This window comes from Ovis canadensis, chromosome 2 (assembly GCF_042477335.2).
Source record: "Ovis canadensis isolate MfBH-ARS-UI-01 breed Bighorn chromosome 2, ARS-UI_OviCan_v2, whole genome shotgun sequence".
Lineage (NCBI taxonomy): Eukaryota > Metazoa > Chordata > Mammalia > Artiodactyla > Bovidae > Ovis > Ovis canadensis.
The window spans coordinates 10431532-10454947 of NC_091246.1; the positions used below are offsets into that span (position 1 = coordinate 10431532).

Consider the following 23416-nt stretch of genomic DNA (forward strand, 5'->3'; position numbering starts at 1 on the left):
GTGGAATACTTCACAGACTTCCCAAAAAGTGACGTAAATCTAAATGTACCAGGATAGATAGACTAAGTTATAAAACAAATAGGAGGTGATCCCATCCGTGTTTTCAAAACAAAATTTTAAAGAGGGGAAAAATCCCCCACACTCTTTTGTGGTTAAACATGGGAAAGCCTACAAGACACACATGTAACTATTAAAGCTGATCACCACTCAGAAACAGAATTGGGAAGAAGTGATAAAGACATTTTTCATTTTAAATCATTTTCTACTGGTGAAAACTATTTTCTTTCTCCCATGTGCATATATTGCTATTGATATCTATATTGCTATCTTTATAAAAATAAAGAAGAATGGACTGTGCTCCCCAAGCACACACTGTGTGTGTGAGCTCTGAAATCTCACACACGCAGGGTAAGAATTTAATTTCTTTGCCTGGAAAATTATCACCTCTTGGCCACTTCCTAGTGTGATTAGATTCAATATCACAGTTATCCAAGTCTATGCCCCAACCAGTAACGCTGAAGAAACTGAAGTTGAACGGTTTTATGAAGACCTACAAGATCTTTTAGAACTAACACCCAAAAAAGATGTCCTTTTCATTATAGGGTACTGGAATGCAAAAGTAGGAAGTCAAGAAACACCTGGAGTAGCAGGCAAATTTGGCCTTGGAATGCAGAATGAAGCAGGGCAAAGACTAATAGAGTTTTGCCAAGAAAATGCACTGGCCATAGCAAACACCCTCTTCCAACAACACAAGAGAAGACTCTACACATGGACATCACCAGATAGTCAACACCAAAATCAGACTGATTACATTCTTTGCAGCCAAAGATGGAGAAGCTCTATACAGTCAACAAAAACAAGACCGGGAGCTGACTGTGGCTCAGATCATTAACTCCTTATTGCCAAATTCAAACTTAAATTGAAGAAAGTAGGGAAAACCACTAGACCATTCAGGTATGACCTAAATCAAATCCCTTATGATTCTACAGTGGAAGTGAGAAATAGATTTAAGGGCCTAGATCTGATAGAGTGCCTGATGAACTATGGAATGAGGTTCGTGACACTGTACAGGAGACAGGGATCAAGACCATCCCCATGGAAAAGAAATGCAAAAAAGCAAAATGGCTGTCTGGGGAGGCCTTACAAATAGCTGTGAAAAGAAAAGAGGCGAAAAGCAAAGGAGAAAAGGAAAGATATAAGCATCTGAATGCAGAGTTCCAAAGAATAGCAAGAAGAGATAAGAAAGCCTTCTTCAGCGATCAATGCAAAGAAATATGCCGGGAGCCAGTGTGAGGAATCCCGCCCGTGACAAGGTCATGAGGAAGGAAGCTGACATACGCAAGGCGTGCTCAGACTTCAGGGACCCCTCTGGAAATTCCTAAGCATGTACCCCAACAAAAATCTGCCGGCTTTTGTGCTCTGCTTTTCCACTCTTCTGACATTTTCTGGAAAAAGTCAATTCAGGGCTTTAGTCTTCTGCATTTGAAAGAGTGTTTCAATCCAAAAAACCCTCTGATGGCTTTCTAGCCTGCCTGCAGCACTCGTACAGCTGCGCGTGTGATTGTTTGAGGCCTCCTGACCGCAGGAGGCACAGGAAGCTTAAAATATCCTAGAAATGTAGGAGCTTCCGAGGAGTCAAAATCTTTAGAATAGGACTGATTAAAGGTTTCATTTGTAGAGTCAATATTTGCTGCCAAATTTTCACATCCTTTAGTTGTAGATATAGTTAGAAAAACAAGTAGTAGACCTTGTGTTAGCAACATTAGATCTTTGAGTTAAGTACCTTCTTTGTTATATCCCACTGCACCTTTGTTCTATAGAGATGTAACTTTAATGTTAATGCTTTAAGGAGATGTAGATTAAAGAAAAACACTTCAGGGGAAACAAGATTAACATTCATTAAGGAAGAGAGCCAAAAAGTGTTAACAAGCCTCTTGGCCAGAAGATAATGTAAATCACCTGAGACCTTTTGTATACCAAATGATGTATAGAAAGAGCCTGAGCTGCGAACGCTACATAATCTTGTGTTACCCATTGATCTCTGTGTTTTATCAAAAGTATAAAAGGCCTTCTGAACAATAAAGGATGGGGCCAGGGGCCAGGGGCCAGGGGCCAGGGGCCAGCTTCTTGGACCAGCTTCTCTAACTAGTCTCCCGGCCTGGTTTCTTGGGGCTCTGGCTCCCCCCGTGTCTCTCTCTCTCTTTTTTCCTCTCTCTCTTTCCCTCTCTCTGCTTTTTACTTTAACTTCAGGCTGAATCTCCACCTGGAGCATGGAGGCTCGCCAGGTCTACTTACTTGCCCCGGCTGTTAAGACCCGCGAGAAAGGGAGCTTAAGGCGAGGCACCCTTAGATATTCAAGCGGGAGCCGGTGGCCCAACGTAGATGGTGCAAATTCCTTGTCTGGAATTTTATTGGTCTTCCGCGTAAACCAAGCTATTCAGCCCTCTTCCTCCACTTAATCTTCCTACTAGCTATAGTTTCTTAATCTAATCTTACATTAATAAATAAACAGGTCTTTCCACGCCGACGCCATCCACCCTTCAAATTCCCTGGATCCACCGGGGCTGGACCCCGGCAGAAATAGAGGAAAATAACAGAATGGGAAAGACTAGAGATCTCTTCAAGAAAATTAGAGATACCAAAGGAACATTTCATGCAAAGATGGGCTCGATAAAGGACAGAAATGGTATGGACCTAACAGAAGCAGAAGATATTAAGAAGACGTGGCAAGGATACACGGAAGAACTGTACAAAAAAGATCTTCACGACCCAGATAATCATGATGTTGTGATCACTAATCTAGAGCCAGACATCTTGGAATGTGAAGTCAAGTGGGCCTTAGAAAGCATCACTATGAACAAAGCTAGTGGAGGTGATGCAATTCCAGTTGAGCTGTTTCAAGTCCTGAAAGATGATGCCGTGAAAGTGCTGCACTCAACATGCCAGCAAATTTGGAAAACTCAGCAGTGGCCACAGGACTGGAAAAGGTCAGTTTTCATTCCAATTCCAAAGAAAGGCAATGCCAAAGAATGCTCAAACTACCACACAATTGCATTCATCTCACATGCTAGTTAAGTAATACTCAAAATTCTCCAAGACAGAATTCAGCAGTACGTGAACCGTGAACTCCCTGATGTTCAAGCTGGATTTAGAAAAGGCAGAGGAACCAGAGATCAAATTGCCAACATCCGCTGGATCATGGAAAAAGCAAAAGAGTTCCACAAAAACATCTATTTCTGCTTGATTGACTATGCCAAAGCCTTTGACTGTGTGGATCACAATCAACTGTGGACAATTCTGAACGAGATGGGAATACCAGACCACCTGACCTGCCTCTTGAGAAACCTGTATGCAGGTCAGGAAGCAAAAGTTAGAACTGAACATGGAACAACAGACTGGTTCCAAGTAGGAAAAGGAGTACGTCAAGGCTGTATATTGTCACCCTGCTTATTTAACTTCTATGCAGAGTACATCATGAGAAACGCTGGACTGGAAGAAGCACAAGCTGGAATCAAGATTGCTGGGAGAAATATCAGTAACCTCAGATATGCAGATGACACCACCCTTATGGCAGAAAGTGAAGAGGAGCTAAAAAGCCTCTTGATGAAAGTGAAAGAGGAGAGTGAAAAAGTTGGCTTAAAGCTCAACATTCAGAAAATGAAGATCATGGCATCTGGTCCCATCACTTCATGGGAAATAGATGGGGAAACAGTAGAAACAGTGTCAGACTTAATTTTGGGGGCTCCAAAATCACTGCAGATGGTGACTGCAGCCAGGAAATTAAGACGCTTACTCCTTGGAAGAAAAGTTATGACAACCTAGAAGGTATATTGAAAAGCAGAGACATTACTTTGCCGACTAAGGTCCATCTAGTCAAGGCTATGGTTTTTCCTGTGGTCATGTATGGATGTGAGAGTTGGACTGTGAAGAAGGCTGAGCACCAAAGAATTGATGCTTTTGAACTGTGGTGTTGAAGAAGACTCTTGAGGGTCCCTTGGACTGCAAGGAGATCCAACCAGTCCATTCTGAAGGAGATCAACCCTGGGATTTCTTTGGAAGGAATGATGCTAAAGCTGAAACTCCAGTACTTTGGCCACCTCATGCAAAGAGTTGACTCATTGGAAAAGACTCTGATGCTGGGAGAGATTGGGGGCAGGAGGAGAAGGGGATGACCCAGGATGAGATGGCTGGATGGCATCATGGACTCAATGGACGTGAGTCTGAGTGAACTCCGGGAGATGGTGATGGACAGGGAGGCCTGGCTTGCTGCGATTCATGGGGTCGCAAAGAGTCAGACATGACTGAGCGACTGAACTGAACTGAACTGGCCACTTCCTCCGGCTCTTGGGTCTCAGAACCTTTCAAGACTTTTCAGAACTCAGGTAGGGCCTGGTGAAATTCTTTTATTACTGCATAGTTAAAATAGAATTTTCCTAGTAAAGCAGACTTAGATTTCAAATTCTTTCATTAGAGAAAGGGGGAATGAAGTAGAGAAGACAGTACTGGTCAGGTGTCAGCTGTGGGTCCAAGCCCCAGTTCTGGGGCTCAGGCAAGTCCCTTCCCCTCTTTGAGCCTCAGCATTCTCATCTGTAGATGGAGATGGTGAAACCCTCCCAGCCGGGTGACTGTACACTTTTTAACAGGATAATGTTTAAGAAAGCCCATGACAAGCCTCAAGCCTGGCTTCAGGAAAGCCACTCAGCTGCCCACCCGGAGCTTCCTCCCAGGAGCAGTGGGGCCTGACAGCAATGGACTTGGTAGACTTCGGAGAGGTCAAAGGCCATGGCTTCCATGAATGCCCAAGCAAATACCAGGGCCATACTCACCTCTCAAAAATCTCCTGCTCCTTCTGCTGTGAGAAAAGAAAACAAAGTCAGACTTGGCACCAGAAACCCAGCAGGTCGTCAAGACTTGACTACAATTAACTTGCATGGAGGGCTCCACATGGACAGAAATTCTAGAATAAAAACATCCACTCCTTCTTTAAGACCCTGCACAAGTTTTATGGTCCTTCTTCACAGGCCTCTCCTATCATGCACTCAAAATGAATCCCTCTGTGCCCTGAGCCCCGTGGCACCCTAGGTTTCCCTCAGACTACACTTCTGGACAATCACCTATTTACCCAACATTTCATTGCCCATTGGCTCAATGGATGGGACTCACTGAGTTTTCTGTTGTGACTCTCCCAGCGTTTGGGACAGAATGTGCTCCGCACATGAAAGCTGTGTGACAAAATGAACGCGCGATCCGGGACAGTCACAGAAACCATGACGCCACAAGAGGGGCAACTTGAACAACGACAATGTTGTTCCACATTCTCATTTCTCTGCTTGGCACATCTACTGCGATGTCACACTGTCACCTTAAAACTGCGGGTACCAGCATATCTATATAAAATACATTGAAAGAATATGAACCAACATATTGGATGGTGATTTCCGGGTGGTGGGAGTGAGGATGAGCCCTGTATTTGCAGTGGACCTCTTGTCAGTGCAGTGTTCTCTCTGCAAGCTTCTGGACTCCCTCTCCCCACTTCCTTTTACAAAGCTATGACTCTTGTCTTTGAGGCATCAGCTTTTAAGTTGCTTCAGTAAGGAAGGCTTCCCCGACTACCACCCCTCTCAAGCCAGGACTGCAGGGGCCCCAGCTCCCAGTAATGCCCTGTACCATAGCACATATCCCTCCATGTCTTAATTATCAGTTTATATATTTGTCTCTTCTACAAGGCTGTGAGTTGCTGACAGCTGTATCCTGTACCTGCACCTTTAGGGCTTTCCTTGTGGCTCAGATGGTTAAGAGTCCGCCTGCAATGCAGAAAACCCGGGTTTGGAAGATCCCCTGAAGAAGGAAATGGCAACCCACTCCTGTATTCTTGCCTGGAGAATTCCATGGACAAAGGAGCCTGGTGGGCTACAGTCCATAAGGTTGCATAGAATCAGACACAGCTGAGCAACTAACAATATGCATAGATAACACAATGCTTAGCATACATTAGGCACTCAGTAAATATTTGCTCACTACTGAAAGAACAGTTACCAGTTGCAAAAACAAACAAAAAATCCCCATATAGTTATATTGCCCTGTCTCATCCTGGTTCCAAATTATCATTTTCTACCCACCTCCTACCAATAAAACATTCTCATTTTCAGACTTTGGCGGAATCTGGTCAACTTGTGGTGTCCTCACCCCCGCCTGACTTACAATCAACTGGAGGTCATCCAGATGAGTGAGCATGTCCACCAGGCTGCCGCGGATGGAGTCCAGCTTCTGCAGCGCCTCGGCCCAGTGTACTCGCTGCGTCAGGATACTCTGGTGGGCCCGCTCCTCTTCGCCATGCACCTGTTCCAGCAACCTCTGCTCCTCGCTCTCGCACAAACTCCTCACCAGACCCAGCCGCTGGATGACCAGTTCCCGAGCTGCGCTGGCCATGCTCTGACCCGGAATTAAACAAGGAGTTGGGTCCTGGCATAGCCCCAATCAAGATTAGGAGGGTTGGGGCTCAGCCAGAAGAAGTGCTGAGATTGATTAGCCACGTCTGATATGGGTTACAGAAAGGGTAGTAATAGTGCTTAAAACACCCGAGCGCTAAGATTTCCCAAATGTGGTTCAGGGAAAAGAATGCTGAGATCCAGACATCCAGGTCACACCTCATGGAGCTAAGATGACAGAATGAAAGTGCTGGGCAGGACTCAAAACATCCAGCTGGAATTACTTGCTTGTTTCACAGTTAGGAACCCCAAGTTCAAGAGACCAGGTCAGAGAATCATAGAAATGCAGAGCAGAAAGGCCTAAAAAGTTTATCATCAACAGAATGCACACTAACAGTAGTCCAGTTCCTATTTGGACCATGCTGGTGGTTTAGTCGCTAAGTCATGTCCAACTCTTGCAAACCCATGGATTCCTAGACTCCTTAGTCCATGGGATTCTCCAGGCAAGAATACTGGAGTGAGTTGCTATTTCCTTCTCCAGGGGATCTTTCCGACCCGGGAATCAAACCCAGGTCTCCTGCATTGCAGGCAGATTTTTTATCAATTGAGCTATGAGGGAAGCATCTATTTGGACCATGGCTGAGGACAAAAAGCTCATTACACCCCAAATCCGTCCATTGCAATTGCTTCTATGGTAGCATTCTTAATCTGCCACACAAGAGGGCTGAAATAAATTCTAAGTCAATGAATTTAGCATGTGTCCCCTAGCAACTAGCACAGTGTCTGGCAAGGAGCAGGTGCTCAAATATTTACTGAATGATTAACAGGAAAAGTTCTTTCTACCTTAAGTCAAAAATCTCTTGGTGGTGCTCACATACCGAGTCAGTGGCAAAGCAGGGGCTAGAACCCAGTTCTCCCGACTCTCAGTCCAACACTATTCCCCTCCATCAATGCCATCTGGTAACCCATCCTCCCCAATGGCACTGTTGTCTGAAGCTCCTGCACTCTTGCCAGACACCTGAGGGTGAGCTATTTCCCTCATGCCAGAAAGTCGGGGCTAGTCACTGGCTCTCCTTGTTTCCTGCCCCTAAAGACCTGCCTTGCACAGTGCAGGGGACAGTTAGGCCTGTCTTTCAGCAGAGACTGAGACCCACAGTGTGCCCCAGGCAGAAGAGAGACGGCCTGAGTGAGTGGCTGCGTGAACCCCGGGGTTCAGATTCTAAGTCCAGTGTTCTTTGGAGGCAACATAACACAGTGGTTAGGAAATTAGGCTGTAGAGACAGCGCCTAGGTTTAAATATTAGCTGCTCTATTTACTAACTATGGAACGTTGTTCCTTATCTTCCCTGGGCCTCAGTTTTCTAATCTATCAAATGAAGATACTAATAGTACCAACCTCATAAGGCTACTGTGAGGGTCAAGTGAGTCAATATATATAAGAAGAACAAAGCCTGGCACATACATATTTGGTATCATTAGCTCTTGCTCCTCTCTCTAGCCCACCTCAGTGCCTTTCCCATGGGTGGGTCTCTGCAGTCCCGTTTGTACTGTATGAACAGGATCAAGAACAGACCCAACATGCATTAGATACCCCCTGACAAGAGGGCTGCAGTCAATTTCAACACGCTTCTTGAGTCACTCCCAGGGAAAAAAAAATTTTTTGCTTTCCAAAGATATCCCTGAAGAAACTAAAATCCCTGCTAGATCAAAACACGGGCTTCCCTGGTGGCTCAGATGGTAAAGAACCTGCAGTGCGGGAAACCTGGGTTTGATCTCTGGTTTGGGAAGATCCCCTGGAGGAGGGCATGGCAACCCACTCCAGTATTGAATCTTGCCTGGAGAATCCCACGGACAGAGGAGCCTGGTGGGCTACAGTCCACGGGGTCGCAAAGAGTCAGACATGACTGGGTGATTAACACACACAGACCAAAACACAGAAATGCTGGAAAAATAGACCAAAGCATCGTTTTAAAGTGAAGCTACTTCTGGCAGCTTAGAAAAGGAAATCCCTTGGAGTCCAAAAGTAGAAAGGAAACTGAAGACCAGTGTAATCAAGAGCTGAGGATTCAACTAGCTGTTCTGAATGGGGCTTGTGATTTACTTTAGAATTGTATACTCATGTAAACCATCATACAAAACAAAAGTGCAATAAAGACCTCTCTAATTAAAAAAAAAAAGGGAAAACTTTCTACAAATGAGGGAATTATTAAAAGATGTGCTTTAAAATGAATCCTGCACACAGCAACTAGAGAAAGCCTGTGTGCAGCAACGAAGTCCCAGCATAAGTAAAAAAAAAAAAAAAAAAATTTTTTTAAATTAATTAAAAAGTTCTTAAGGGAACCAAAAAGAGACCATAAATAGAATATACAACTTTCAAGCTAGCACAGGGAAAAAGAAGGGAGGAGGGGTTGATTAACTCAAAAGAAGGGAGGAAAGGAAGGGAAAAAAGCATAGAAAACATGGACTACAGCAGGGGAAGGATAAATTGGGAGGCTGGCATTGACACAGACATACAACAGATAACTATAAGAACCTACTATACAGCACAGAGAACTCTACTCAGTACTCTATAATGACCTATATGGGAATGGAATCTAAAAAAGAGTGGATTTATGTATATGTATAACTGATTCACTTAGCTGTATAGCAGAAACTAACATAACATTGTAAATCAACTATACTCCAGTAAAAATTAATTTTAAAAAATAGTAAAAGTGGACTACATAGAAAACAGGCTTCCTGAGTGGCTAATGGTAAAGACTCCACCTGCCAATGCAGGAGACGCGAAAGACGTGGGTTCGATCCCTGGGTCAGGAAGATCCCCAGAGTAGGAAACAGAAACCAACTCCAGTATTCGTGCCTGGAGAATTCCATGGACAGAGGAACCTGGCAGGCTACTGTCCATTGGGTCACAAAGAGTCAGACATGACTAAGCATACACAGAAAACATAAAATGACAGCCATAATCTAAGTATATCTGTAATCTCAATAGCAATAAATTGATTAAACTCACTAGTTAAAAGCCAGGGGATTATCAGGTTGGACTTTTTATAAATATTTTTGTAACCTTTCTGTAAAATTTTATTTATTTATTTACTTATGACTGTGCCGGATCTTTGTTGCTGTGCGGGCTTTTCCCTAACTGCTGCAGGCGGGGCTACTCTTCACTGTGGAGTGCAGGCTTCTCATTGCGGGGGCTTCTTTCTTTGCAGAGCATGGGCTCTAGGGGCGCAGACTTCAGTAACTGTGGCGCATGGGCTCAATAGTTGCAGTTCCCAGGCTCTAGACCACAGGCTCAATAGGTGTAGCGCAGGTGATTAATTGCCCCATGGCATGTGGGATCTCCCCAGATCAGGGATCAAACCTGTGTCTCCTGCACTGACAGGCAGAATTCTTTACCACTTAGCCACCAGGGAAGCCCTGGACTTTTTTAAAAAGGAAACAAAATCCAGTTTCTAAAACACACCTGAAACAACATAAGAAGTTGAAAGTAAAAGAAAAGAAACTGATATATCCAGAAAACATTTGTTGGTCTAGTAACGAGTAAAAGACAAAATAGTCTTAAAGGCAAAAAGGATTCCTGTTGATAAAATGTCACTGCTGCTGCTGCTAAGTCACTTCAGTCGTGTCTGACTCTGTATGACCCCATAGACAGCAGCCAACCAGGATCCCCTGTCCCTGGGATTCTCCAAGCAAGAACACTGGAGTGGGTTGTCATTTCCTTCTCCAATGCATGAAAGTGAAAAGTGAAAGTGAAGTCACTCAGTCGTGTCCAACTCTTAGCAACCCCCTGGACTGCAGCCTACCAGGCTCCTCCGCCCATGGGATTTTCCAAACAAGAGTACTGTCACTGAAAAGTGACAAAAAGGATGTTTTACCAGGAATATATAACAAATTTAAATATATATACTTAATAAATAGTACCAAGAATATAAAAAGAATTGACAAAATTATAAGGAAAAATAGGCAAATTCACAGCATAGTGTGAAAATGTAAATCCCCTTTGCCAGTAATCGAAAAATCTGGCAATCAAAAAAACAGTAAATATAGAGAAAATTTGAACTTATTAATAAGCTTAATTACGGACTTCCTTGGAGGTCTGGTGGTTAAGGCTCTGAGATGCCAATGCAGGGGGGCACAAATTTGATCCCTAGTCTGGGAACTAAGATACTGATACTAATGTAAAAGGTAAAAACATATATTTGAAAATTTTAAAGTATAAATAATTAATAATAAAATAATTAAAAATCTAATAACTCATAGCACAAGAAAAAAGCTGTAGTAGAGATTTTAAAATACTTATAAGTGAATGACACTGAAAATACTACATCAAAATTGTGGGATATCCCTCTATCAATACCTAGAAGGAAATACATAGCTTAAATGCTCACTTTGAAAATGAAAAAAGACTAAAATCAATAGGCTGTGTTCAGCTAGGGAAGTTAACAAACTACAGAGTAAATCCCCCCCAAAAAAATGAGAAGGAAAAAAATCATAAAGAGGAAATAATAATGGAAAACAGATGCAATCAGAAGGGAAAAGAGAAGCAATCAGAAGTTCTCAGAAGAGAACTTCAACAAGCTCTGCCCACACCTACCCATCCACCTGCACCTGTGCTCATGCCCTCTGTCTTCCCATTTCTGTGGATAAACTGCCTGTGCATCTTACCTATGGCCAATACTTCCACTTGTTTACTAGCTCCCACCCCCTCTGCTAAACCAGATTGTCCCCTTTTCCTGCATCATTAACGTTCCCCTCTCTACTGAGCAATTCCCATCAGCATACACACACAGAGTCATCTCCCGCATCTTAAAAACCAAGCAACAAACATCTGCTTGTTTGTTAATGGCATATCCGTCTCTTGATGGATATCCCCCTCCACTATCTCTTGATGGCATATCCCCCGCCACTATCATCCCATTTCTCAGCTTCCTTCTACAGCAAAATTCCTCAAGAGTCATCTGTGCCAACTATCTCAAATTGCTCTTCTTCTACTCTCTCTGGAAATACACTCTGCTCACACTTTTACCTCAGTACTCTACCAAACTCCTCCTGTCAGGATCTCCAACGAGGAGCATGTTACTGAAGAGTCCATTCTCATGTCTCCGCTGATTTGATCTCTCTGCAAAATCTGAACCCATCTCCTTGAAACCTATTGGGGGACACAGCACTCTTATTAACCGTTTTATTCCTGTGTACCGATTGCTTCCTTCTTGGTCTACTTTGCTTGTTCCTATCTACTCAACGGTTATGTCAGAGTGCCCTAGGGCTCAGTCCTTGGACCCCTGTTCTTTTCTATCTGTATTTTACTCACTTAGTGATCTCATCATTTCCCATGACTTTCACTTTATACTCTCACTTATTTAAAAAAAAAAAAAAAGACAGTGTACTAAGTCGTGTCCGACTCTTGTGACCCCATGGACTGCAACCCACCAGGCTCTTCCGTCTATGGGATTCTCCAGGCAAGAATACTGGAGTGGGTTGCCATTTCCTTCTCCAGGGGATCTTCCCGACCCAGGATCGAACCCAGGTCTCCAGCATTGCAGGCAGATTCTTTACTGACTGAGCTACACAGGAAACCCCACCCTCAGTTACACACTGATACATTTATGTCTCCAGCCTAGCCCTCTCCTGACTTGTGTACCCAGCTATCTACTCAACATCTTAACTTGAATGCCTAATGGTCATCTCCAACTGAACACGTACAAAACTGAACTCTAGTCTCCTCCCACACCAGCCATCACTCTACACGTAATCCTTCCCCACCTCGGTAACTGGCTGTCCCATCCCTCCAGTTGCTCACATCAAAAAAAATAAGAGTTAACCTGATCCCTCCTCCCTTTCTCTCACAAACTACATCCAACCCATCTGCAAATCCTGCTCTTTCTTCCCTCAGAAAGTACATATTAATATATGCTGCTTCTCACCCTTCCTACCACACTCACTCAGGTCCAAACCCCTCTCAGCTCTCACCTGGATTACTGCAACACTTCCTCACCAGTCTCCCTGTTTTTACCTTTGCTGCCTATGGTCACTTCTCAACACAGCAGCCGCTCCTTTTAAATCTTAAGTCATATCATCTTACTTCTGATAACTTCCTGCCTTCCCCAAATAAAAAGCAAAGTCTCTGTGTGTGACCCATGAGGATTCTACCTAGCTCCATGCACTGCTCTCTGACTTCATTGCCTTTGTCTTCTTACTTGTTTACTCTGCTCCAACATGTCAGGTACGCTCCCATCTCAGGGTTTTTGCACTTGCCTTTTCTCTTTTTGGAATACTTTTCCCTAGGATATACAGTCCATTCCCTCACCTCTTGAAAATTTTATACAAATATCAATCTTCTTAATAAGGCAATTCCTGATCACAGCACATGTAATTACAACCCCATTCTCAACATGACCCACCCCCTTCCTGCATTCTATTTCTCCATAGAGGTTATCACCTTGTGACATAGCATATATTTTATTTGTTATTAGCCCTCTCCATTGGTGGCTTAGCAGGTAAAGAACCTGCCTTCCAGTGCAGGAGTTCAGTCCCTGGGTCAGGAAGATCCTGCGGAGTAGGTAGTGGCAACCCATTCCAGTATTCTTGCCTAGAAAATTCCATGGACAAAGGAGCCTAGCAGGCTACAGTCCACAGGGTCACAAAGAGTCAGACACGACTAAACATGCACACGCACACATGCGCACACACACACACACCCCTCCCCTGACTAGAATGCAGGCTTCACGAAAACAAGAATTTTCCTACGTTTTGTTCACTGTGGAACCTCTAGCACATAGACCAATTGTGCTTGGTGTGTGGCAGGTGCTTACAGAGGTTTGTTAAATAATCAAATAAATGACAAAAATGTTGTAAGTATTCCCCTCAAAATCAGCACCTGCTACGAAAGCTTCTATTCAACATCACACTGAGGTCCCAGCCAGTGCAGTTAAGACAAGAAAAGGAGAACGATGAAGAAAAACAGAGCGAAATCATCAGGCAAAGAGAAGCAGAGATGCACAGAGAAGAGCTGCCTGGACTTCTAGCAGCTTGTCTGTTCCTGCTTCTCATCCTCTTTAGGTTCTGAAAGCCTCGTGTATCTAAAATCCAAGAAATGCTGTTTCACTTATGCTATCAGTAGTTCAACTGGATTCAATTCCTTGCGATCAAAATCATTTATTTTTTGGCTAAAATAGTACCACGTCTGCTCCATGTACTTTTGGGGAAGGAGGGCAGGGGTGTGCAGGAAGAAACTCATAGCCCCTGCTCTTGAAGGGCACACTTGAGACTTAAGAGGCAGCAGCAGCAATGCGTCAACTGAATAAAGGATCGGCAGTGAGGCGCTGTGGGCTTCCCAGGTGGCACCAGAGGTGAAGGATTTGCCTGCCAATGCAGGACATGCAAGAGAGACACAGGTTCGATCCCTGGGTCAGAAAGATCCCTTGGAGGGGGTCATGGCAATCCACTCCAGTATTCTTTCCTGGAGAGTCTTATGGATAAAGGAACCATGGTGGGCTACAGTCCATAGAGTTGGACACGACTTGGCACGCACGCACTAGTGAGGTGCTGCAGAGGGATCACCTTCAGGGAGTCAGACGATCCAGCTCACAGAACTGACTCTGTGAGTCAATTAACCTCTGGGGGACCCATTTCTCCATCTGTAAACAGGGATGTTACTACCACCTCCTGCCTAAGACTGTCACAAAGAATGTGCAATGTAAAAGCCATTGGTTATTTTATAATACCGGGGCTGAGCACAAAATAATTAAAATGGTAGAAGACTCATCTGATCTTTTACCTGAAGAAAGTTATTTTTAAATCAGTTTTTGCATCAAATGCATTCTAGGAACAACCCACTCTGCCCAGATGTAAAACCAAGAAAGAGGAAACCATCCTTCCTGAGCATCCAGCTTTGTCAGTAACACAATGGGTCTGTGAGGTTGGGAAGGAACTCTAGACTGGTCTAAGCCCCTAAGGCTGAGAGCTTATCCTAGGAGGGGGGCTGGGCGGGGGTGGGGGGGGAGGGGAAAAATTACCTACCACTGCTCTCTGGTTCTTCCCTGGCAGGACGTCAGCCACATATTTGGTGATGGTAGCACTCTGTAACTGCAGCCTCTCACACTGGTCCACAATCTTGTTCTGCAACACAGATGACATCCATGGTATCTGGATCCACAGTTGGTCCATTCACTCCATTCCAGTGATTCTTTTCCCCTTTTACCCCACCTCAGCCACCTACTCCACTCCCATGGTCGTATCTCAGAACTCATCATTATTGAAAACTATGCCACTTCCAAAATCTTCAGGGATCCCACATCCTACCCACCACTTTCCATCCTGGATCACGCACTCTAGAATCTCCATTCCAACAATCCTTCAGCTTAGATGGAGTCACCAGTACATTAGTCTTAGCACTTTTCACTGTCCATCATCCCTTTTTGTGGCCTTGCTTCCCTCTTGATCCTCAAATCCCATGGCCCATCATAATCACTTTCTTATACTCACTCTTCATTTATATCCAGCCCCCTAACTGTCCACACCTGCAACTGAGCACAAAAACATGGCTTCCTAAGCTGCTCTTCCCCAAGGAATCCCCATTCATTAACAGCACTTCCAAGCATCAATCTCGCTGCTGCTGCTGCTAAGTCACTTCAGTCGTGTCTGACTCTGTGCGACCCAATAGACGGCAGCCCACCAGGCTCCCCCATCCCTGGGATTCTCCAGGTAAGAGCACTGGAGTTGGTTGCCATTTCCTTCTCCAATGCATGAAAGTGAAAAGTGAAAGTGAAGTCGCTCAGTCCTATCTGACTCTTAGCGACCCCATGGACTGCAGCCTACCAGGCTCCTCTGTCCATGGGATTTTCCAGACAAGAGTACTGGAGTGGGGTGCCATTGCCTTTTCCATCAATCTTGCTACCCAGACCAAAACTCCAGGAGTTACTCTCCAACCCCACATCTAATCCATCAGTGAGTCCTACCAGCCTCTTCTCCAAAGTCTCTCTCTCTCTTCTGGCCACTTATGGTCACCTTTACTTCTTTTTTTTTGGGGGGGTACACAATTTTTTTTTACTTTATTTTACTTTGCAATACTGTATTGGTTTTGCCATACATCAACATGAATCTGCCACAGGTATGCACGTGTTCCCCGTCCTGAACCCCCCTCCCACCTCCCTCCCCATATCATCTCTCCGGGTCATCCCAGTGCACCAGCACCAAGCATCATGTATCCTGCATCGAACCTAGACTGGCGCTTCGTTTCTTATATGATATTATACATGTTTCAATGCCATTCTCCCAAATCATCCCACCCTCTTCCCTCTCCCACAGAGTCCAAAAGACTGTTCTATACATCTGTGTCTCTTTTGCTATCTCGCATACAGGGTTATCATTACCATCTTTCTAAATTCCATATATATGTGTTAGTACACTGTATTGGTGTTTTTCTTTCTGGCTTACTTCACTCTGTATAATCAGCTCCAGTTTCACCCACCTCATTAGAACTGATTCAAGTGTATTCTTTTTAACGGCTGAGTAATACTCCATTGTGTATATGTACCACTGCTTTCTTATCCATTCATCTGCTGATGGACATCTAGGTTGCTCACCTTTACTTCTGCTGTTCCACCCAGATCACCATGATCTCCCACAGCAACTGCTGATAGAGTCTCCTAACAGGGCCTTTATTCTTGACCACCTCCCCAGCTTCCTCGTTAGCCATTGCCACCTTTGGTAAGGAAATCAGATCAAGTCACATCCCAGCTCAGAGCCCTCTCGTGGCTTTCCAGTGCACCCACAGTGAGACTGAAACCAACAAGGCCCCCCCTGATGGGTCTCTGCCTTTCTGTCCAATGTCCTCCTACTACTCCGGCCTTCTTACTGTTCCACAAATACACTAAACCCGTCCTGACCTCAGTGCTTTTGCACCTGCTGCTCCTTCTATCTCCCATTTATGTCTTGTTTCTCGACTCCAAGAAGGCTTAAGCCTTCCCTGACCATCCCACACTTCCTGTCATTACTTTTTTTTCTCCCTTGCACTTATTACTCCCTGACTGTATATCGTGAGTCTGTTTACTACTTTGGTAGCTGTCGTCCCCTACAGGAACATGAGCATCATGACTTTAACTTGTTCTCTATGTCCTACTACCTAGAAGAGAGTTTCTATACATAGAAGACCCTGAATAAATATTCAGTATTTGTCAAATGAATGAACACCCACTTCCTTGGCCACAAGAGTTTCAGCAGTTCACAGCTCCCAAAGCTGTGAGCATTGGCCCTGAGACAGGGGAGAGTTTTTAGAAATGAAGACACCGAGGCCCACAGAGAAGTGACTTGCCCGTGGAGACGGCCAGGTCCTAGCTTTGCCACTCCACTTCTCCAGGTAACAGCTGGAGCACTTCCAAGCAGCAGCTCCGCCACCATTTCCCCTAAGAGCTTTGCCCCAGTTCCATCTGCCAAGGGCGACTCAGCTGTCTCTTCCAGGCAGTTCTTATAAATCCTTCCCTCCACAATCAGGACTCAGTCTTACACGTCACTGGCCCAAACAACCAAGTTAAAGAAATGACTTGACTGGAAGAAAGCTGTGGCCACCACACACCACAAGACTGAGGGAAGTGAGACTAGCTTCTGAAAAGCTACAGGGCAGGTATCCAGAAGGTAACAGAGAGGTTGCTGAGCTGGCCTTGTTTTTGCCCAGTTTAGTAACAATCTTGCCCTGGGGCAAAATTTCTTTGATTGGCCAGTGGGACAGAGAAGTCTGCAAAGAACCCACAGTTTACTCAAAATTGGAGGCAGGGGGCTTCCCCTGTGGCTCAGCGGTGAAGAGTCTGCCTGACCGTGCAAGAGAGTTCGGTTTGATCCCTGGTCTGAGAGGATCCTGCATGCCTCGGAGCAGCTAAGCCTGTGTGCCACAGATATTGAGCCTGTGCCCTGGGGCCCAGAAGCCACAACTACTGAGCCCATGTGCCCTGAAGCCCGTGCTTGGCAACAGAGGTGGCTGCTGCCGAGAGAGGCCCACACACTGCAACTACAGAATAGCCCCCACTTGCCACCAACAGAGAAAAACCTGGGCAGCAACAAAGAACCAGCACAGCTAAAAATAATTTTTTTAAAAAATTGGAAGGAGAGAAGGCAAGACACATCCCCTCCAGGCAAATAAGATGAATATGTGAAGGGCCTTAGGAGGGCTCAGGGAAAGCCCCCTGCACCAGGCAGAGTCCATTCCAAAGCAAACAGCAGGCTTGCTCCCCCTCCAGGTTTCAACCCCTTCTACCACTCAGATTCAGCCCTGATGGCAACTTTTCTAAAAAGGTCTTAAGTTCTCACTCCCATTAGCATTACTTCCTCCCTCCAACCACTGACGCAAAGAGGTGGTTTTTCTCTGGCCTCGGCAATGACTCCTCTGGTCCAGCCCCTGAACATTTGGAACCCTGAGAAAGTTATTGCCCTGTTCTGGGCTTCAGCTAGCTCCCTCATCTATTAAAGGTAGGTAGGACCACACCTTCAAAGGTCTGGATGGGATGAGATGATGGCTATTTAAGTGCTTTGTAACTTGCAAAGTTCCAAAGTTTCTATCCATCGTGCCAGTTCATTATACCACATTATCCAAATTTATTTTCATCATCACCAACTTGGTGGTCCTACTTGTTACCCACCAGGAGTTTTTCAGGTGCTGTTGGATAACTGAATCCCTCTCTCCAGTACCCTGTCAGGTGTGTTTATAACAGTCCAGTCTGAGCCCTCAGGCGTCACAGCTGCGCAGACCTCCAGGGAGAGGTTGGGAGAATCAAGCAGGTTAATCAAATTGCAAAGAAATCCCCAGGGACCAAAGGTGGGGTGGAAGGAGATAGGAAGCCCCATGGACTTGACTCTCCAATCTCAGCAGCACAGGGGAGGTTGGTGGCAGGAAGCCAAGCTGGAGGCGGAGGTGGGGAGAAAGAAGGCCTAAGTGAAAGGTTCCAGTAGGAGCCTCCTGACATCCTCCCCGCCCCCTCCGTTTACCTAAGTGAAACCGGCTTCAAGTACAGTCCAGGCCAATCCTGAAAGGGAAGAGAAGTCACCTCACCAGGAAAGCTGAAGGGAGGATGAGGGGAGGAGCTTTGAGTCGAGGGTCTAGGAAACAAGGAGAGACCGAGTTTTATCAAGTTTCCAAAGGGGCGGTAACCGGGGAACGCCTTGTCCCGGGCACCTAGAGCAGCGGAGCCCTTCACTGCCCAAAGCCAGCCCCACCGAGCAACACGTTTAATAAATGCCTCCAAACTACAAATGAGGACACTGAGGCCGAGAGATTGCGAGACTCACAGAGAGGACCTGATGGAGGTGGGACTCGAACTCAGGTCAGCTGGACTCCAGAAGCCACACCCTCAACCGCCTCGCTCCACAGCCGGTGCCTCTCGCGGAGCCACGACTCCCCGACCCGCTGCCGGGCCCGTGCCGGGTCTCAGCGCCTCCCCCACACGGCGCCCCCTTCTTCCGGAGCCCGCCGCCTGCCGGCGCCCACGCCCGCTCACCCGCAGCTCTTCCGCGCGCTTCTCGGCCCGGCGGATGCGGTGCCCCCGGCAGCGGCCGCCCAGCCCCGTGCAGGCGGCGCACACGAGCCGTCGCTCGGAACAGCAGAACCCGTTGAGAGCCTGGCCGTGTTCGGGGCAGAGCGGCCCCGGCCCGGCCCCCGGCTCCGGCCCCGGCCCCGGCCCAGCGCCCTCCGCGGACATGGCCGAGCGCCGGGTGCCGAGCGCTCCACCTGTCGCAGGTGGCGGCTGGGCGGGGCCTCCCTGGCTCCGCCCCCCGAGCCCCGCAGAGCGCCCGGCGCGCCCAGACCGCGCCGCTTCCTCCCGCCCCGCTCCCGCTGCCGGGTGGGCGCCCGCCGGGCGCCCGCCCCACACCCCGCCCCAAGCCGGGCCAGATCCCGCCCGCTTCAACAGTCTTCTTGATGTTTTACTGAATCGCGTTTTATCGCGTGTTTGTTTTGTAATAAACATAAAACACATTAACGTGACTGTAGGAAGTTGAGTGCTGTTCATTGAGCACTTACTAAGTGCCAGTTGTGCTGAGCGCTTTACAAGCATCCCATCATGTAATACCCCAACAACTCTTTTTGACAGGCAACTTTAACCAAGTAGCTTAAAGCTAGATTCTGGTGTCAGGCTGTCTGAGGTCAAATCCCATTTAGCTGTTTATTGGCTGAGGACCTTCCAGGGTCTCACTTGTAAAACGGGAGTTATGTGGTAACTACGTCACCGATTTGTGCTGAGCATTAAATGAGTTAAAACACAAAACAGTATCTTAAGCGCAGACGGCGGTTGCAATTGCTAAGCGCCTGCTAATAGTACAAGCAAAGTGCTACTTATGATCCCCATTTTTATGGAGGTTAAGGATCTTGCGCCAGGGCTCACAGTTACTATTTTGGTAGCAATATGACTGGAACTCAGGCAGTTGGACTTGTGGTCAATATGATTAATATTTTCTAAATTGCATACCAAGGCCCATCTGTATTAGGCTGATTTCCCCAAAGTTGTTATATCCAAGTTCTCTTAATTTGAAAAAAAAAAAAAAAAGTTTAACTAGTATTGAAAAAAGTAATGCATCTTAACTGAAGGAAATAGAATGTGCAGATAAGCACCTGGATGAAAAATCCATCCCTAGAAGGAACTACTGCTAATAATACCTGAGCTATCTTGAAGCTTTTTTCCTTAGGATTTGATAAAGGAATTTAAGGCCAAACTGAACCCTCTGCATGGGATACAGACTGATTTTCCTGGGCGTATAGGCAGAGTGCAACTTCCCAACCCCCAAATTCCACTTTAGGAGATCTTGGCAGAGGACTGAGGAGAGAAATCAGCCAAAGGCAGAAGGGGCAGTCCTTGAGTGACAAGCGGTATTCTAAGTCCAGCAACTGAACGCTTGTAAGAACAAAATTCTAAAGAGGCGCATCACTATATCCTGCTTCACGCTGGGGCTCAGGCACTTTGACCCCGAGGCGCCTCTAAGCCACAGCTTTATGAAGAAAAGAGAATCCTTCCCTTCTGTCAGCCCCTGAGGCTTCAGCCCCAGAGCTGTACCACTTACAGTTTACAGCTATGGAAACTTGGTCAGATTATTTAGTGCTTCAGTTATCTCATCTCTAAAATGGGGGCGATAATAGTATCTATCCCTGAGGGCTGCTTCAAGAATTAAATGAGATATTATCTGCAGAGTGCTTAGCTTGCGTGTATGGCATGCCCTAGGGGTTAATGTTTTACTCTGCATGTGAGGATCTGTAAATATACTTGTAGCAAGTTTTCGAAATATAAATTTTGTGAGGTTGTTTGGCTAAAGGGGTGTAGTATTGCTGGCGTCAAAAGAAGTTTGTAGTGCATCTCAATGGAAGGGTGAAGGCCTCATCATAGTATTTCTGGGATTATACTTCTGGGGATGGAGATAGAAATGGGCCACCATAGACATGGTGGTTAGAATTTTTTGTTGTTATTTGAAGGGCTAAAGGAGGGGAGGACTATTGAATCTTATGGTAAGAGCAAAGAAAACAGAAGGAGATGATTTTGTCTGAAGGAAAGAGACTGGGGAGAGCAGCAGGAGGAAGAAGGGGTTGAGGCCCTTGGGGAAAGTGGGGCCCATTTGTTGGGTGTGGCCCTAGAGCTATGGTGGCCGTAGGAGGGCTGTAGGCAGGAAAGCAGAGACAGAATTCCCAGAAGTGCTCCCAGGCAGAGGGACTAGAGAGTACAAGGGACTTAGGTGGGAATGGATTTACTTTTATAAAATTGGGATCATCTGTTCCACCCCTCAGGGGCTGAGCTGGACTGGAACTGGAGGATCAACCCCTTCCCTTAATGCATATGAAGCCCTGCCCAACAACACTTGTCCCCAAGAAGCCTACTGCTACTGCTGCTGCTAAGTCGCTTCAGTCGTGTCCAACTCTGTGCGACCCCATAGACGGCAGCCCACCAGGCTCCACCGTCCCTAGGACTTTCCAGGCAAGAGTACTGGAGTGGGTTGCCATTGCCTTCTCCAAGAAGCCTAAGGATACTCATAATCCCCCAAACTTTATCAGACCACAGAATCACCTGAGATGGACAGGGAAGAGGAGTGGTTAAGCAGACAGGCTACCCAGGGAGATTCTCATTTACAAGTCTGGCCTGGACCCAGGAATCTGCGTTTATGGTAGTTGTCCTGAGACTAGGATACAAATGAGCCCTCTGACCACTCCTAGAAACTGCCCTGAGGCTGCGGTGACCTATTGGTATGTGGTCTCCAACCAAGAAGGAGTGGAGACTAGCATCAAAGAAAGAAAGTGAAACAGAAAGGAAGAGAGAGGGGGAGAGAAAGTAGGAAACATTGCTCATAGTAAGGGTGTTTAGGTTGTTTCAGTGACATATGCACGTACAGGTGTGAGCCCTGGAGATTGAATATATTTTTCTGAGAGTCATGATCAAAAAAGTTTGAAAGCTGCCTCTCTTAAGGGGACCTTTGGAGCCTTGGTGGGAGTACGGGGGAGGGGAGTGCTGAACTTGAACTTTAGGGCTTACAGAGGCAGGACAGGGTGAGCTAGGGACAGAGAAGAATGTAACCTTTGTTACATTTTAGTCATTTAACAGATTTATGGAGCACCTTCCTATGGGTCAGGCTGTGTTTAAGACACTGAGGATACAACTGTAAAGCAGAACAAAGTCTACTCTCCCAGGCAAGTAAAACAAATGGGTATGTAATATAATGTTGGTAAGTGATAAGAGGGACGAAAACGACTCACAAATCACAGGAAAGAAGGCTTGATGGAGGTGCTGACAGAGAAAGGAGGCAGGAGGAGGTCTGGAACTGTGTCCTAGATAAAGATAGCAAGCAAACTGAGAGTATCTGGGAAGAAACTTTCCAGGCAGAGGGACGAGCAAGGGCAAAATTTCTTTTTATGCCATGAACTCTGCTCTCTCCCCTTGCCAAAGAATTGGACACTTGTTACTGCTGTACACTGTACAACGTGTTACTGAAGGAGGAAACAGACAGAACAGGCTCCATCTTGAAAGCAGGACTCCATCTTGGGTCAGACTGTGGACTTTGAGCTATATGCCCAGTATTTACGGAAACGACAGACCAACTGGAAAATCAGACCCCCCCCTCCCCCGGAATGGAAGAGCCCCAGGGCTTGTATCTAGACTCTCCATCACCTAAAAGAATACACTAATTATCTGTGTAACCAAATAGAATCATAAATTCTATGATGCTTATTGGGATATGACCACAGGCCTATTAATAATTGTCCACAGTTAACTACCTAGTCGAACAAGGCAATGACAGCCCACTCCAGTATTCTTGCCTGGAAAACCCCTGGACGGAGGAGCCTGGAAGGCTGCAGTCCATGGGGTCGCTGAGGGTCAGACACAACTGAGCGACTTCACTTTCACTTTTCACTTTCATGCATTGGAGAAGGAAATGGAAACCCACTCCAGTGTTCTTGCCTGGAGAATCCCAGGGACGGGGGAGCCTGGTGGGCTGCCGTCTATGGGGTCACACAGAGTCGGACATGACTGAAGTGACTTAGCAGCAGCAACTACCTAGTTGAACACGACTGAGCTAAACTGAACTGACTGACTGACTGAACTACCTAGGCCTAAGGCATATGAATCACGGGTTTAAGGCATATGAACCATGGGTTAACTTTGAATGTATCTTTCTTTTCCTTTGTTCAGACTAGTTTCAGAGAATTTGGGGAGTTGGGTTTGAACATATACACTTAGGGTATATAAGATTTTCACAAAAACTGGTTGGGGTCCTTGGCTAAGAGGAGACTCTGCCTTGGGCCCACCGGTGTAATAAACTGCACTCCACTATCTGCATTGTCCTTCTGAGTGCGTTTGTTTCCCGGAACGCGTGGCTACAACATTACCACTCTGCTCACGGAAGACTGGCTAATCAGTCTACAGATGAAGTGTTGAAGCAAGGAATACGACTTTATTCAGAAAGCCAGCAGACCAAGAAGATGGCAGAATAATGTCTCAAAATAACCATCATCTCGAGGTCTGGATG

General features: G+C 46.1%; 1 protein-coding gene across 3 annotated transcripts in view; it reads right to left on the minus strand.

The window, feature by feature from the left end:
• BSPRY (B-box and SPRY domain containing) overlaps positions 1-19261 on the minus strand; it is a 29141-nt gene extending 9880 nt beyond the window's left edge. The window contains exons 1-4 of one of the 3 annotated variants that reach the window (XM_069575382.1): positions 18916-19261; positions 14450-14548; positions 6202-6432; positions 4827-4852 (exon numbers count right to left, since the gene is read on the minus strand). In XM_069575382.1, the coding sequence (XP_069431483.1) occupies positions 4827-4852; positions 6202-6432; positions 14450-14548; positions 18916-19116 (557 nt within the window). In that variant the 5' untranslated portion in view covers positions 19117-19261. The remainder of the gene's footprint in view (positions 1-4826; positions 4853-6201; positions 6433-14449; positions 14549-18915) is intronic. The other 2 variants (XM_069575384.1, XM_069575383.1) reach the window with 2 other exon arrangements.
• Between the last annotated feature and the right edge of the window lie 4155 nt (positions 19262-23416).